General features: G+C 48.0%; 1 protein-coding gene across 4 annotated transcripts in view; it reads left to right on the forward strand.

Moving 5' to 3' along the window:
- The first annotated feature begins 75 nt into the window (after positions 1-75).
- LOC134949369 (rho GTPase-activating protein 6-like) overlaps positions 76-16,219 on the forward strand; it is an 80,997-nt gene continuing 64,853 nt past the window's right edge. For 2 of the 4 annotated variants that reach the window (XM_063937892.1, XM_063937893.1), the window contains exons 1-3: positions 168-257; positions 1,186-1,303; positions 1,376-1,452. In XM_063937892.1, coding sequence (XP_063793962.1) covers positions 256-257; positions 1,186-1,303; positions 1,376-1,452 — 197 coding nt within the window. In that variant the 5' untranslated portion in view covers positions 168-255. Of the gene's footprint in view, positions 258-335; positions 669-1,185; positions 1,304-1,375; positions 1,453-16,219 lie in introns of those variants that run through there. The other 2 variants (XM_063937894.1, XM_063937895.1) reach the window with 2 other exon arrangements.

Here is a 16,219-nt window from a genome sequence, read left to right on the forward strand (position 1 = left end):
CTGCACTCACATTACCCTGATGTGTACTCACACCACCAGCTCTGCATTCACATTACTCTGCTCTGCACTCACATTGCCCTGATGTGTGGAATCCAGCCCAGCTCTTTCTCACCTCTTAGAGGGGGTGTAAGAGGATATCCCAGCATGCACAGGGGTGCAATCATTTGGGTCAGGTAATAGGTGAGTGCTTTGCTTGGTGCTAGGAGAGTATTTCCTGTGCGAGCTGAAAAGGACAGACATGACAAAAGACACTGCATGTAAGACACACATGATTGTTTCATTAGTGAATACGGTCTGAAGTGATTAGTTGTAGTTATTTAGCACAAGGCTGAAGTAGCAGGGTTTTCATGTTAGTTACACACACTTAAAGGGATAATAAGCCTGATGTCTTGGAGTATGCACAGATATGCATAGACTCTATAACATGAAACCTGTAAGGTGTATTGCATTGTTTTACATTTATAACTCAAGTGAAAACTATTGTCCTCTGTTATCAGCCATTGTAGATGAGGCTCAAAGTGGAAGTTTCCCCCCACCCCTCACTTGCAGTCTTTGCACTTTGAAGATTTAACTCCCTTCCCAATAATAACACCTTAGGAAACCCTCCCTTGTGAGTTGTGACTGCTGGTTTATTAGTCAGTGTGGAGCTGCAGAGGTCCCTTCTATAGGTAAGTGCTGGGACCCTCCTAAATATACAGAGTGGCCGGGGTCCTCTCTAGATGGGCAGATTTTGGAGCACTACAGTCCCCAGCAAGCTCTGTTTACTGAATGTCTTAATAATATCCTTATTCCGTGTCGCATAATCCTCTTTAATAAATATGAACATTACCTCACAAAATAAAGATTGTGGGACTTGCATCCACTGCACAGAATAAGCGGAAAAGGGCTGTAGATGTAATCAGTATTGATGGGAAAAAAGGGACCTCTTCAGGGAAGACTGTCAACTAGGCACTAATACCATGCAATTATTGTTTATTTTTGATCATGTTTTCCCATAGAGGTGTGAGACTAACCCAAGCAAAGGCTTTCTCCTAATTATCCGATGTGTAGTAGTTGCACATGACAAAATACGTACATCCTAACCATACTGTATACTGGTCTCCTTTTAGTGCTATGGTGCAACACGTATCATGCCTGCATAAGGCAAATACTATACATTACTCAATGACTGGCTTTACATTGTAGGACTAGACCCGTTCTAACCATGAGAGCCACTGGGCCTTCAGTTGTCGTAATCCAGCATTTAAAGTCCCTGGGAATTAAACTGCGAATGCCGAAGAAGACTGTCAGTCCTGATGTTCAGGTGAGGGTTGCAACACTCGGAGATGAGGGCTTATGGTATGGTGGTATATTCATCAGTGTTGGTCTATTCTAGAGGAAGACATCTAATGGGGGAATATTTGGGGTCCCACTACAGTCACTTCCACTCAGCACGGAGGGGGACGTCCCACAGTGAGTATTGCTTTAGCATTTTTGACCAGCACCTAAGCCTTTTTCTTTTTTTTTTTAACATTAACTGTCATTTTTGTAAAACATTAAAAAATAGATTTTTTTTTGGTTTGTTTACAATTGTGAGACAGATGTACTAAGCGGTGGAGAGAGAAATTACTAACCAATCTGCTCCTAACTGGCGGTCGCATGACTGACACCGGTATCCTGACATTGAGAATGCCGACAGGGGATGGGGTAATTATTTTACCCGTCTCACGTCCCCTACACTAACCTGCCTGGGGTGGCAGCTAGAGCTAAGACTCGGGGAGCGGCTACGGCTAACCCCCCTTCCTCTCTTGTGCCTAACACCAACACCCCCCCACGGTCACTAACCCTAACAGTGACTCCAATACTTACCTTCGGTATTTCGGCGGATGGTGTGACGGCACCTGGATTCAGAGTGGTGTTGGAATTCCGGCGTCGGTCATATCCCCACTGCCGCATCCTCTGCAGGCTATGTTTTAAAAATGACTGCAGCTGATATTGGTCAGTGGTTTACTGCATCTCTCTCCACGTCTGTCCCATTGACTATACTTTATCTACAGTACAGTAGCAATTGGGCAAAGTTTTAAAAGACACAAGGGTCAACATATGCCGCAACATGCAAAATAGTGGGCATGGCTGCGCTAAATGGGGAGTATGGTTTCATTTCTGCAGGAACTAGTATGATGGACATTTTGAAAAGGAAATTATAAGCAGGAATTGTGATTGTAATGTTATGCAGTATATTTCAGCCATTCAGGGCAAAAGTCCAGCACCTTGGGGGAGTTTTCCAGTCTTCCCCAATAAACAAAAATGAAGAGGCAATTTTCTCATATGTCCTAGAGGATGCTGGGGTCGCCATTAGAACCATGGGGTATAGACGGGATCCGCAGTAGACATGGGCACTTTAAGACTTTGAAAGGGGTGTGAACTGGCTCCTCTCTCTATGCCCCTCCTCCAGACTCCAGTTTTAGAATTGTGCCCAGGCAGACTGGATGCACTCTGAGGAGCTCTACTGAGTTTCTCTGAAAAAGACTTTTGTTAGGTTTTTTATTTTCAGGGAGACTGCTGGCAACAGTCTCCCTGCTTCGTGGGACTAAGGGGAGAGAAGTGAGTTCAAAGGCTCTGCTTCTGGCTACAGGACACCATTAGCTCCTGAGAGTTTGATCGCTAGGTACGCCTAGATGCTCGTTCCCAGAACCCGCCGTCACCCCCCTTACAGAGCCAGAAGTCAGAAGACAGGTGAGTAGAAGAAGATCAAGAAGACTTCAGTGACGGCATTCTGAGGTACCGCACAGCGATCGCACGCTGCGCGCCATGTTCCCACACACACAGCAGCACTACAGGGTGCAGGGCGCTGGGGGGCGCCCTGGGCAGCAGAAAAGCCTCAAAATAAACTGGCAAGAGGGGACATACCGTATATACTCGAGTATAAGCCGACTTTTTCAGCACTTTTTTTTGTGCTGAAAAAGCCCCTTCGGCTTATACTCGAGTCAGTACTTAGGAGGGACATGGAGGGCACAGCGCGCGGCTCTCCTGTGTCCCTCCTGCGTCTCTGGCGGCAGCGGCGTGTGTGTGTTAAAGGAAGTGCACGAACCGGCACTTCCTTTAACACACACACGCCAGAGACGCAGGAGAGCCGGAGGGTAATTACGGTAACTGGCACTGTGGGGCATATCTGGCAGCATGAGGGCATATCTGGCACTGTGGGGCATATCTGGCACCGTGAGGGCATATCTGGCACCTTGAGGGCATATCTGGCAGCATGGGGGCATATCTGGCAGCTTGGGGGCATATCTGGCAGCTTGAGGGCATATCTGGCAGCTTGAGGGCATATCTGGCAGCTTGAGGGCATATCTGGCAGCTTGCGGGCATATCTGGCACTGAGGGGCATATCTGCAAGCATGTGGGGCATATCTGGCATTGTGGGGCATATCTGGCAGCATGAAGGCATATCTGGCACTGTGGGGCATATCTGGCAGCATGAGGGCATATCTGGCAGCATGAGGGCATATCTGGCACTGTGGGGCATATCTGGCAGCATGAGGGCATATCTGGCACTGTGGGGCATATCTGGAAGCATGAGGGCATATCTGGCATTGTGGGGCATATCTGGCACTGTGGCGGCATATCTGGCAGTATGAGGGCATATCTGGCACTATGAGGGCTGTGTACGGCTAGAGCTGCATTTCCCACCCTAGGCTTATACTCGAGTCAATAAGTTTTCCCAGGTTTTTGTGGTAAAATTAGGTGCCTCGGCTTATATTCGGGTCGACTTATACTCGAGACGTATATACGGTAAGTGCCTAGGCACTGTCCTAACCCCCGCCAGTATAAATATATATTTAAAAAAAGCGGGACTGAAGCGCGCCATTAAGGGGGCGGAGCTTCGTTCTCACAGCTCACACAGCTCATCGCCGTTTCTCTAACGTCCTAAGTGGATGCTGGGAACTCCGTAAGGACCATGGGGAATAGCGGCTCCGCAGGAGACTGGGCACAACTAAAGAAAGCTTTAGGACTACCTGGTGTGCACTGGCTCCTCCCTCTATGACCCTCCTCCAGACCTCAGTTAGAATTTTGTGCCCGGCCGAGCTGGATGCACACTAGGGGCTCTCCTGAGCTCTTAGAAAGAAAGTAATAGTTAGGTTTTTTATTTTCAGTGAGATCTGCTGGCAACAGACTCACTGCTACGAGGGACCTAGGGGAGAGAAGCGAACCTACCTGCTTGCAGCTAGCTTGGGCTTCTAGGCTACTGGACACCATTAGCTCCAGAGGGATCGAACACAGGCCCAGCCTCGGTCGTCCGGTCCCGGAGCCGCGCCGCCGTCCCCCTAGCAGAGCCAAAAGCAAGAAGACGTTCCTGGAAATCGGCGGCAGAAGACTTCGGTCTTCATTAAGGTAGCGCACAGCACTGCAGCTGTGCGCCATTGCTCCCCAGGTACCCCACATACTCCGGTCACTGATGGGTGCAGGGCGCTGGGGGGGGGGGGCGCCCTGGGCTGCAATATAAGTACCTTACTTGGCAAATTAACACATAATATAGCCTTTAAGACTATATATGTGTAAAATCCCCTGCCATAACTGTATAAAAAAAGCGGGAGAAGCCCGCCGGAAAAGGGGCGGGGCTATCTCCCTCAGCACACTGGCGCCATTTTCCCTCACAGCTCCGCTGGAAGGATCGCTCCCCAGGCTCTCCCCTGCAGTTCCAGACTACATAGGGTAAAAAAGAGAGGGAGGGCACTAAATTTAGGCGCAATCTGTGATATATAAGCAGCTATAAGGGGTAAAATCACTGTGTAGTGTGTATCCCTGTTTTATATAGCGCTCTGGTGTGTGCTGGCATACTTTCTCTCTGTCTCCCCAAAGGGCTTTGTGGGGTCCTGTCCTCAGTCAGAGCATTCCCTGTGTGTGTGCGGTGTGTCGGTACGGCTGTGTCGACATGTTTGATGAGGAGGCTTATGTGGAGGCGGAGCAGGTGCCGATAAATGTGATGTCACCCCCTGCGGGGTCGACACCTGAGTGGATGGATATGTGGAAGGAATTACGCGACAGTGTCAACTCCTTACATAAAAGGTTTGACGACATATCAGATGTGGGACAGCCGGCTTCTCAGCCCGTGCCTGCCCAGACGTCTCAAAAGCCATCAGGGGCTCTAAAACGCCCGCTACCTCAGATGGCAGACACAGATGTCGACACAGATACTGACTCCAGTGTCGACGATGATGAGACTAGTGTACATTCCAATAGAGCCACACGTTACATGATTACGGCAATGAAAAATGTGTTGCACATTTCTGATATTACCCCAGGTACCACAAAAAAAGGTATTATGTTTGGGGAGAAAAAACTACCAGTGGTTTTTCCCCCTTCTGATGAATTAAATGAAGTGTGTGAAGAAGCGTGGGCTTCCCCCGATAAGAAACTAGTAATTTCTAAAAAGTTACTAATGGCGTACCCTTTCCCGCCAGAGGATAGGTCACGTTGGGAGACATCCCCTAGGGTAGATAAAGCGCTCACACGCCTGTCAAAGAAGGTGGCACTACCGTCTCCGGACACGGCCGCCCTAAAGGAGCCCGCTGATAGGAAGCAGGAGGCTATCCTGAAGTCTGTTTATACACACTCCGGTATTATACTGAGACCAGCTATTGCTTCAGCATGGATGTGCAGTGCTGCAGCTGCGTGGTCAGATTCCCTGTCAGAAAATATTGATACCTTAGACAGGGACACTATATTGCTAACCATAGAGCATATTAAAGACGCAGTCTTATACATGAGAGATGCACAGAGGGATATTTGCCGGCTGGCATCTAAAATAAGTGCAATGTCCATTTCTGCCAGGAGGGGTTTATGGACTCTGCAGTGGACAGGGGATGCAGATTCTAAAAGGCACATGGAAGTTTTGCCTTACAAGGGTGATGAGTTGTTTGGGGATGGTCTCTCGGACCTCATTTCCACAGCGACAGCTGGGAAGTCAGCATTTTTACCCCATGTTCCCTCACAGCCAAAGAAAGCACCGTATTATCAGGTACAGTCTTTTCGGCCCCAGAAAGGCAAGCGGGTTAAAGGCGCGCCTTTCTGCCCAGAGGTGGAGGGAAAAAGCTACAGCATACAGCCAGTTCCCAGGAACAAAAGCCCTCCCCCGCTTCCTCTAAGTCCACTGCATGACGCTGGGGCTCCACAGGCGGAGCCAGGTACGGTGGGGGCCCGTCTCAAGAACTTCAGCGACCAGTGGGCTCGCTCACGGGTGGATCCCTGGATTCTACAAGTAGTATCTCAGGGGTACAAGCTGGAATTCGAGACGTCTCCCCCTCGCCGTTTCCTCAAATCTGCCTTGCCAACCGCTCCCCCGGACAGGGAGGCAGTGCTGGAGGCAATTCACAAACTGTATTCGCAGCAGGTGATAGTCAAGGTACCCCTCCTTCAACAAGGAAGGGGTTACTATTCCACAATGTTTGTGGTACCGAAACCGGACGGTTCGGTGAGACCCATTTTAAATTTGAAATCCTTGAACACCTATATAAAAAGGTTCAAGTTCAAGATGGAATCGCTCAGGGCGGTTATTTCAAGCCTGGAGGAAGGGTATTACATGGTATCACTGGACATCAAGGATGCTTACCTACATGTCCCCATTTACCTTCCTCACCAGGAGTACCTCAGATTTGTGGTACAGGATTGTCATTACCAATTCCAGACGTTGCCGTTTGGTCTGTCCACGGCACCGAGGGTATTTACCAAGGTAATGGCCGAAATGATGATACTCCTTTGAAAAAAGGGAGTTTTAATTATCCCATACTTGGACGATCTCCTTATAAAGGCGAGGTCCAGGGAGCAGTTGTTGGTCGGGGTAGCACTATCTCGGGAGGTGCTACAACAGCACGGCTGGATTCTGAATATTCCAAAGTCACAGCTGGTTCCTACGACACGTCTACTGTTTCTGGGGATGGTTCTGGACACAGACCAGAAAAGGGTGTTTCTCCCGGAGGAGAAAGCCAAGGAGTTGTCGTCTCTAGTCAGAGATCTCCTGAAACCAAAACAGGTCTCGGTGCATCACTGCATGCGAGTCCTGGGAAAAATGGTAGCTACCTACGAAGCAATTCAATTCGGCAGGTTCCATGCAAGAATCTTTCAGTGGGATCTGTTGGACAAGTGGTCCGGATCCCATCTTCAGATGCATCGGCTGATAACCCTGTCTCCAAGGACCAGGGTGTCTCTGCTGTGGTGGCTGCAGAGTGCTCATCTTCTAGAGGGCCGCAGATTCGGCATACGGGACTGGGTCCTGGTGACCACGGATGCCAGCCTTCGAGGCTGGGGGGCAGTCACACAGGAAAGAAACTTCCAAGGGCTATGGTCAAGCCAGGAGATTTCCCTTCACATAAATATTCTGGAACTAAGAGCCATCTACAATGCCCTAAGTCAGGCAAGACCCCTGCTTCAAAACCAGCCGGTTCTGATCCAGTCAGACAACATCACGGCGGTCGCCCATGTAAACCGACATGGCGGCACGAGAAGCAGGACGGCGATGGCAGAAGCCACAAGGATTCTCCGATGGGCGGAAAATCACGTGTTAGCACCGTCAGCAGTGTTCATTCCGGGAGTGGACAACTGGGAAGCAGACTTCCTCAGCAGGCACGACCTCCACCCGGGAGAGTGGGGACTTCATCCAGAAGTCTTTCAGCTGATTGTAAATCGCTGGGAACGGCCACAGGTGGACATGATGGCGTCCCGCCTCAACAAAAAGCTAGAAAGATATTGCGCCAGGTCGAGAGACCCTCAGGCAATAGCTGTGGACGCTCTAGTGACACCGTGGGTGTACCAGTCGGTTTATGTGTTCCCTCCTCTTCCTCTCATACCCAAGGTACTGAGGATAATAAGACGAAGAGGAGTAAGAACTATACTCATTGTTCCGGATTGGCCAAGAAGAGCTTGGTACCCAGAACTTCAAGAGGTGATCTCAGAGGACCCATGGCCTCTGCCGCTCAGACAGGACCTGCTGCAGCAGGGGCCCTGTCTGTTCCAAGACTTACCGCGGCTGCGTTTGACGGCATGGCGGTTGAACGCCGGATCCTGAAGGAAAAGGGCATTCCGGAGGAAGTCATCCCTACGCTGATTAAAGCTAGGAAAGAAGTGACCGCAAACCATTATCACCGCATATGGCGAAAATATGTTGCGTGGTGTGAGGCCAGGAAAGGCCCCAACGGAGGAATTTCAGCTGGGCCGTTTTCTGCACTTCCTACAGTCAGGGGTGACTATGGGCCTAAAATTGGGTTCCATTAAGGTCCAAATTTCGGCTCTATCTATTTTCTTCCAGAAATAACTGGCTTCACTACCTGAAGTTCAGACATTTGTTAAGGGAGTGCTGCATATTTAGCCCCCTTTTGTGCCCCCAGTGGCACCTTGGGATCTCAACGTGGTGTTGAATTTCCTAAAGTCACATCGGTTTGAACCACTTAAAACCGTGGATTTAAAATATCTCACGTGGAAAGTGGTCATGCTGTTGGCCTTGGCTTCGGCCAGGCGTGTGTCAGAATTGGCGGCTTTATCATGTAAAAGCCCTTATCTGATTTTCCATATGGATAGGGCGGAATTGAGGACTCGTCCCCAATTTCTCCCAAAGGTGGTTTCAGCTTTTCATTTGAACCAGCCTATTGTGGTGCCTGCGGCTACTCGTGACTTGGAGGATTCCAAGTTGCTGGACGTAGTCCGGGCCCTAAAAATCTATGTTTCCAGGACAGTTGGAGTCAGAAAGACTGACTCGCTATTTATCCTGCATGCACCCAACAAGTTGGGTGCGCCTGCTTCAAAGCAGACTATTGCTCGCTGGATCTGTAGCACGATTCAACTTGCACATTCTGCGGCTGGACTGCCGCATCCTAAATCTGTAAAAGCCCATTCCACGAGGAAGGTGGGCTCTTCTTGGGCGGCTGCCCGAGGGGTCTCGGCTTTACAACTTTGCCGAGCAGCTACTTGGTCGGGGTCAAACACATTTGCTAAATTCTACAAGTTTGATACCCTGGCTGAGGAGGACCTAGAGTTCGCTCATTCGGTGCTGCAGAGTCATCCGCACTCTCCCGCCCGTTTGGGAGCTTTGGTATAATCCCCATGGTCCTTACGGAGTTCCCAGCATCCACTTAGGACGTTAGAGAAAATAAGATTTTACTCACCGGTAAATCTATTTCTCGTAGTCCGTAGTGGATGCTGGGCGCCCGTCCCAAGTACGGATTGTCTGCAATACTTGTATATAGTTATTGGTTAACTAAAGGTTTTTTTTTTGAGCCATCTGTTGAGAGGCTCAGTTATATTTCATACTGTTAACTGGGTATAGTATCACGAGTTATACGGTGTGATTGGTGTGGCTGGTATGAGTCTTACCCGGGATTCCAAATCCTTTCCTTATTGTGTCAGCTCTTCCGGGCACAGTATCCTAACTGAGGTCTGGAGGAGGGTCATAGAGGGAGGAGCCAGTGCACACCAGGTAGTCCTAAAGCTTTCTTTAGTTGTGCCCAGTCACCTGCAGAGCCGCTATTCCCCATGGTCCTTACGGAGTTCCCAGCATCCACTACGGACTACGAGAAATAGATTTACCGGTGAGTAAAATCTTGTTTTTCCTCTACACAGACTGCAGAGACGCTGGTCCTTCCTCACACTTCTGAATAAATATCAGGGTGCAAAACGGGGGGGGGGGGGGGCACAGAAAGATTGGTGCAATATATATTTAATATATAAGCGCTGCAGGTCTGGGGCATTCTTTAGTGTTTCAGAACCGGTGAATAGGTGCTGGGTTGTGAGCTGGCAAACTCCCTCTGTGTCTCTCTGACAGACTTTACTGTGGGTCTGTCCCCTATATGCCCGGTGTGTCTGTGGGTGTTTGGTACACGTGTGTCGGCATGTCTGAGGCTGAAGGCTCTTCCCAGGAGGAGACTGTATTAGGGACACAAACGGCTGTGGGAGTGACCCTGTCGGCACCGCCGACTCCTGATTGGGTAAATATTTTGAATGCTTTGAATGCAAATGTGGCTCTTATTAGTAAGAGATTAGATAAATCTGAATCTCAGAACCAGGCACGGAAGAAATCTGTGGAGGATGTGTTATTACAAGTCCAGACCCCCTCGGGGTCAAAAAAACGTTCGTTTGCCCAGTTGGCAGACACGGATATCGACACGGACACTGACTCCAGTGTCGACTATAGTGATGCCAGATTGGATCCAAAATTAGCAAAGAGCATTCAGTACATGATTGTGGCGATAAGACGTATTACATATCTCCGAGGACCCTGCTGTTCCTGATAAAAGGGTCTGTATGTATAAGGAAAAGAAACCTGTGGTAATGTTTCCTCCCTCTCATGAACACTCTTTTTGAAAAGGTTTGGGAAAGCCCTGATAAAAAGTTTCAGATTCCCAAAAGGATTCAGGTAGCGTATCCGTTTCCCTCTGGGGATAGGGAAAAGTGGGAGTCACCCCCCATTGTGGACAAGGCCCTTTCGCGGTTGTCTAAAAAGGTGGCTCTCCCGTCTCCTGACATGGCAGCCCTTAAGGACCCTGCGGATCGTAAGCAGGAAATTGCATTAAAATCCATTTATGCCACCACGGGTACACTGCTCAGACTAGCCATTGCATCTGCGTGGGTGAGTAGTGCTATCGAAAAGTGGGTGGGTAACTTGTCATCTGACATAGATACCCTAGATAGGGATAGCGTCCTTTTGACACTGGGTTATATCAGAGACGCTGCGGCTTACCTAAAATGAAACAAAAACCAAGTTGCGCTCGACAATCAAATATGAAAAGTATTTATTTTAAAAATTATAAATCACAAAAACAATTCTCCCGGGAGTACAGTTAAAAATGAATTCATTGTCATGAAATCTATTAACTACAGCAACACTATGCCCAAATACATTGTAATAATGAAATTCCTATTAGGCAATGCCTGATATTTTAAAAACAGAAAAAGACAATAGGAAGCGCAAATTTAATCTGTTCGTAGATTTTATTATATGATTATTATATATTAAAACACAAATTCATACCGGCCAGTATGCATAAATTACATATATTTAAGAATCTCTATAAAAATAACCTTAAAAAACCACAATATATATTCCCATCAAATCTATATTAAATGTACTTCAGGTGATACTTTGTAACACACTTGCTGTCTAGTGAACATATACCATGTAATCAATTAGAAGTGCACTTCTGCGACCCTTTCCTATATATTTGGTATTTGTCTGTGATTTATATACTGCAGTTGAATGTCTTGTTATCAAACAATTTAAATGTCACATGCAATAGTTACATGTATTCCTGCATGGCCATGCAATATGTTTGTCGATAATTCCGAGCTCTTATGCACAAATCCAAGTCACAGCGTGATGGTACTTAATGAGCAAACCTGTCACGACTCCCAGCAGGGTCAGATATTCGTCCTCCCGGCTATTGGTCTCACTTTCAGCCTTGTCTGGAGTTCATGGAACAACTCACTTCGGATGTTGTCCCTCCTGGCTGTTTGTGTAGCCTCAGCCTTATCCGGAGTATACGTACACTTCTCCTCCTCTGATCACTATTAGCAATGGATCAGTTATCAGCCGGCCGGCTAGTAGGTATGCAGCACTCGATCCCGTCAGTGGGAGAAAAACACAGACGCGTTTCCCCGCTTTCCAACCTCGGCGGCTTCCTCAGTGTGGCTTTTTCTCACAATACCTAACTGCATAGCAAATTTACTTGGCGCAGTCGCACTGTGGACATTGCGCATGCGCATTAGCGACTGCTCGCTCCGTTGCGAAAAAAAAATAACGAGCGAACAACTCGGAATGACCACCAATGTCAGTGGGCTCTCACCAGAAACGGCTGGACTGACCTCCCACGGGCAGCTCCGATTGAGCATCCCTGCAGTACACCTGGTAAAGAAGAAGAATGGTGTCGGAGCCACAGATGTAATGCGCTGGCTAGGTGTGGAAGCCCTCCGTGCTCTAAATAGCGGTGTTGGAGCTGCGCTTCCACACTCTGTTCCAAATCAGCCTCACTAAGGAGTGCAGCCGGCGAGATCAGAAAGGCACCGGAGCCCTGGCACCTATACGTCAGTTCGGCAGTGGAGGGCTGTGATAATAGCGGCCGTTCAGGACTGAACTCCTGTGGTGACTCAAACTGAGCCTGACTTCAGATAGTGGAAGGGTACACATGTATCCTTAACGCGTTTCAACGCCAGCAGGGCGTCTTTTTCCAAAAGGCAGGTATAGCAGGAAGTGGAAATATCTAATACTTATACCTGCTACACAGGTGAAACTAATTGTGGCTAATTACTTCAGAGTAGTCTCAGTGATTGCAAGCATACAAAGAGCCATCCTTTTCACTCTATAGCAGATATCATAATTAAAACACATATGAAGTGTAAAAACAAATATAACACACATATACTTATACACATACGTATCCATATATGCTTATGAGCATACACATGTGTTAAGAAATTATATAAGTATAAATGAATGGTTATTAGTACACCATATATTAATGTCTATAATAATACAACATGAGACTGGAAATGTAAAGTTGCAAAGAATAGATTACTATAATGTAATCATTTATACTTATTTTGCTATTAGATCTTCGTCGGCTACACTAATTTGCTATTTCGCTTCTGCTGGTATATAACATAAATCAACAGCAGTAATGCGATGACCTATTAAACTAGAGGAGTATGAGATGCACTACATGGCCATCCAATTTATTAAAGAAAAAGAAAAAAAAAGGATTTTCCAAAGTAAAGAAGTAAATAGAGAAGAAGAATAATAAATAAATGATTAATAAAAGGACCAAATAGCACCAATGATAACATGAAGTGTTAATATACATGGCTCAAAACAGACACTAAGCAAGAAGAAGCCCTAACTACGGAATATACCAAACAAACCCTACAGATGTCAAACATACTAGTAGCTGATCTAAATAAACTCCAAATCTATTGTTTCATTCAGACCCTGAGGGTTAAGTGACTGTAGTTTGAGAATCCAGGCTGCCTCTTGTCTGCACAGGGTTCTGAAGCGGTCACCTCCCCTGCTGGTTACTGGGGCATGTTCCAGTCCTACCAGCTGGAGCCCCGCTGGATCCCCCCCATGTTGTTCCAAGAAATGCCGCGGCTTACCTAAAGGAAACTGCGAGAGATATTGGCCTTTTGGGGTCAAAGGCCAATGCTATGGCAGTTTCAGCTAGGCGAGCATTGTGGATCCATCAATGGAATGCTGATGCTGACTCCAGGAAGAATATGGAAGCTTTGCCATATGAAGGTGGTGTCTTGTTTGGTGACGGTCTCGCTGATTTGGTATCTACGGCTACCGCGGGTAAGTCATCATTTTTGCCTTACGTTCCTTCACAACAGAAGAAAACACACCACTATCAGATGCAGTCCTTTCGGCCCAATAAATCCAGGAAAGGCCGAGGTTCTTCCTTCCTTTCTACTAGAGGAAGGGGAAGGGGTAAAAGATCACCGGCCTTGGCAGGTTCCCAGGAGCAGTCCTCCCCGGCTTCTGCCAAATCCACCGCATGACGCTGGGGCTCCTCTGCAGGAGTCCGCACTGGTGGGGGCACGTCTCAAACTCTTCAGTCATTTCTGGGTTAGTTCGGACCTGGACCCATGGGTTTTAGAAATAGTGTCCCAGGGTTACAAGCTAGAGTTTCAGGATGTTCCCCCTCGCCGATTTTTCAAATTGGCCTTACCAGCTTCTCCTCCGGACAGGGAGGTAGTATGCAACGCAATACAAAAGTTGTGTCAAAATCAGGTCATTATCAGGGTTCCTCCGTCACAACAGGGAGAAGGCTTTTATTCGAGCCTGTTTGTGGTTCCGAAGCCGGATGGCTCGGTCTGACCAATCCTGAACCTAAAATCCCTCAATTTCTACCTAAGAAAATTCAAATTCAAGATGGAGTCTCTCCGAGCAGTGATCTCCAGTCTGGAGAAAGGGGATTTTATGGTGTCGTGGACATAAAGGATGCCTACTTGCATGTTCCCATTTATCCTCCGCATCAGGCTTACCTGAGGTTTGCAATTCAGGATTGTCATTACCAATTTCAGACGTTGCCCTTTGGTCTATCCACGGCTCCGAGAATTTTCACCAAAGTGATGGCGGAAATGATGGTTCTCCTTCGCAAACGAGTCACAATTATCCCATACTTGGACGATCTCCTGATAAAGGCGAGGTCCAGGGACCAACTGGTGCAGAACATTACACTCTCCCTGGCAGTTCTGCAACAACATGGTTGGCTTCTAAACTTGCCAAAATCACAGTTGATTCCGACGACACGGCTGTCATTTTTGGGAATGATTCTGGACACAGAATTACAGAGTTTTTCTTCCAGTGGAAAAGGCTCTGGAAATTCAGAGCCTGGTCAAACAAATTCTGAAACCAACAAGTGTCAGTCCATCAATGCACTCATTTGCTGGGGTAGATGGTGGCGACCTACGAGGCCATTCAGTTTGGCAGGTTCCATGCCAGAGTGTTCCAGTGGGACCTCTTTGGACAAGTGGTCCGGATCCCACCTGCACATGCACCGGAGAATAATTCTGTCTGTCAAGACCAGAATCTCACTCCTGTGGTGGCTGCACAGCTCTCACCTCCTAGATGGGCGCAGGTTTGGTATTCAGGAATGGATCCTAGTAACGATGGATGCGAGTCTCCGAGGCTGGGGGGCAGTCACACAGGGGGAAAACTTCCAGGGAAGATGGTGAAGCCAGGAGACTTGTCTACACATAAACGTTCTGGAGTTAAGTGCCATCTACAACGGCCTTCTTCAAGCGGAACATCTGCTTCGCAATCTGCCCGTCTTGATCCAGTCGGACAATATAACAGCAGTGGCGTACGTAAACCTCCAGGGCGGAACAAAAAGCAGAGCGGCAATGGCGGAGGCCACGAAGGTTCTCCGCTGGGCGGAAAGACATGCAAGCGCCCTGTGAGCGATTTTCATTCCAGGAGTGGACAACTGGGAAGCAGACTTCCTCAGCAGACACGATCTCCATCCAGGAGAGCGGGGTCTTCATCAAGAGGTCTTCAGAGAAGTGACAGGTCTTTGGGGAATTCCTCAAATAGACATGATGGTGTCTCGTCTCAACAAGAAACTTCAGAGATATTGTTCCAGGTCGAGGGACCCTCAAGCAATAGCAGTGGACACCCTAGTGACACCATGGGTGTTTCAGTCGGTGTATGTATTCCCTCCACTTCCTCTCATTCCAAAGGTACTAAAGATCATAAGAGCAAAGGTTCAGGCGATCCTCATTGTTCCAGACTGGCCAAGTAGGGCTTGGTATCCAGATCGTCAGGAGTTACTAATAGGAGATCCCTGGCCTCTTCCTCTACGAGAGGATCTGTTACAGCAGGGGCCGTGCGTGTATCAAGACTTACCGTGGCTACGTTTGGCGGTTGAATGCCAGATCCTAGCCCAAAAGGGTATTCCCAGTGAAGTAATTTCCACACTTCTTCAGGCTAGGAAAGGAGTAACGTCTAAACATTACCACCGTATTTGGAGAAAATATGTGTCTTGGTGTGAATCCAAGAAGGCTCCTACGGAAGAATTTCAGTTAAGACGTTTTCTCCATTTTCTACAAGCTGGTGTGGATGCGGGCTTAAAGTTGGGCTCAATGAAAGTACAAATTTCAGCCTTATCGGTTTTCTTTCAAAAACAATTGGCCTCCCTTCCATCCAACCTCCATTTGTGGCACTATGGGATCTTAACGTGGTGGTGCAGTTCCTTTAATCACATTGGTTTGAACCTTTACAGAAGGTGGAGTTGAAATTCGTCACTTGGAAAGTGGTCGTGCTGTTGGCATTGGCATCCGCAAGGCGGGTATCGGAGTTAGCGGCTTTGTCTCACAAGAGCCCTTATTTGATCTTCCATGAAGATAGAGCAGAGTTGAGGACTCGTCAGCAATTTCTGCCGAAGGTGGTTTCATCGTTCCACATAAACCAACCTATTGTGGTGCCAGTGGCTACTGACGCCTTAGTGAAGTCGATGTCTCTCGATGTGGTCAGAGCTTTAAAAGTTTGTCGCCAGAACGGCTCAGATTTGGAAAACGGAGGCTCTGTTTGTCCTGTATGATCCCAACAAGATTGGGGCTCCTGCTTCCAAGCAGACTATTGCACGCTGGATCAGTGCTACGATTCAGCATGCTCATTCTATGGCTGGATTGCCAGTTCCGAAATCGGTGAAGGCCCATTCTACCAGAAAGGTGGGCGCGTCCTGGGTGGCTGCCCGGGGGGTCT

Source organism: Pseudophryne corroboree, chromosome 8, assembly GCF_028390025.1.
Source record: "Pseudophryne corroboree isolate aPseCor3 chromosome 8, aPseCor3.hap2, whole genome shotgun sequence".
Taxonomy (NCBI): Eukaryota; Metazoa; Chordata; class Amphibia; order Anura; family Myobatrachidae; genus Pseudophryne; species Pseudophryne corroboree.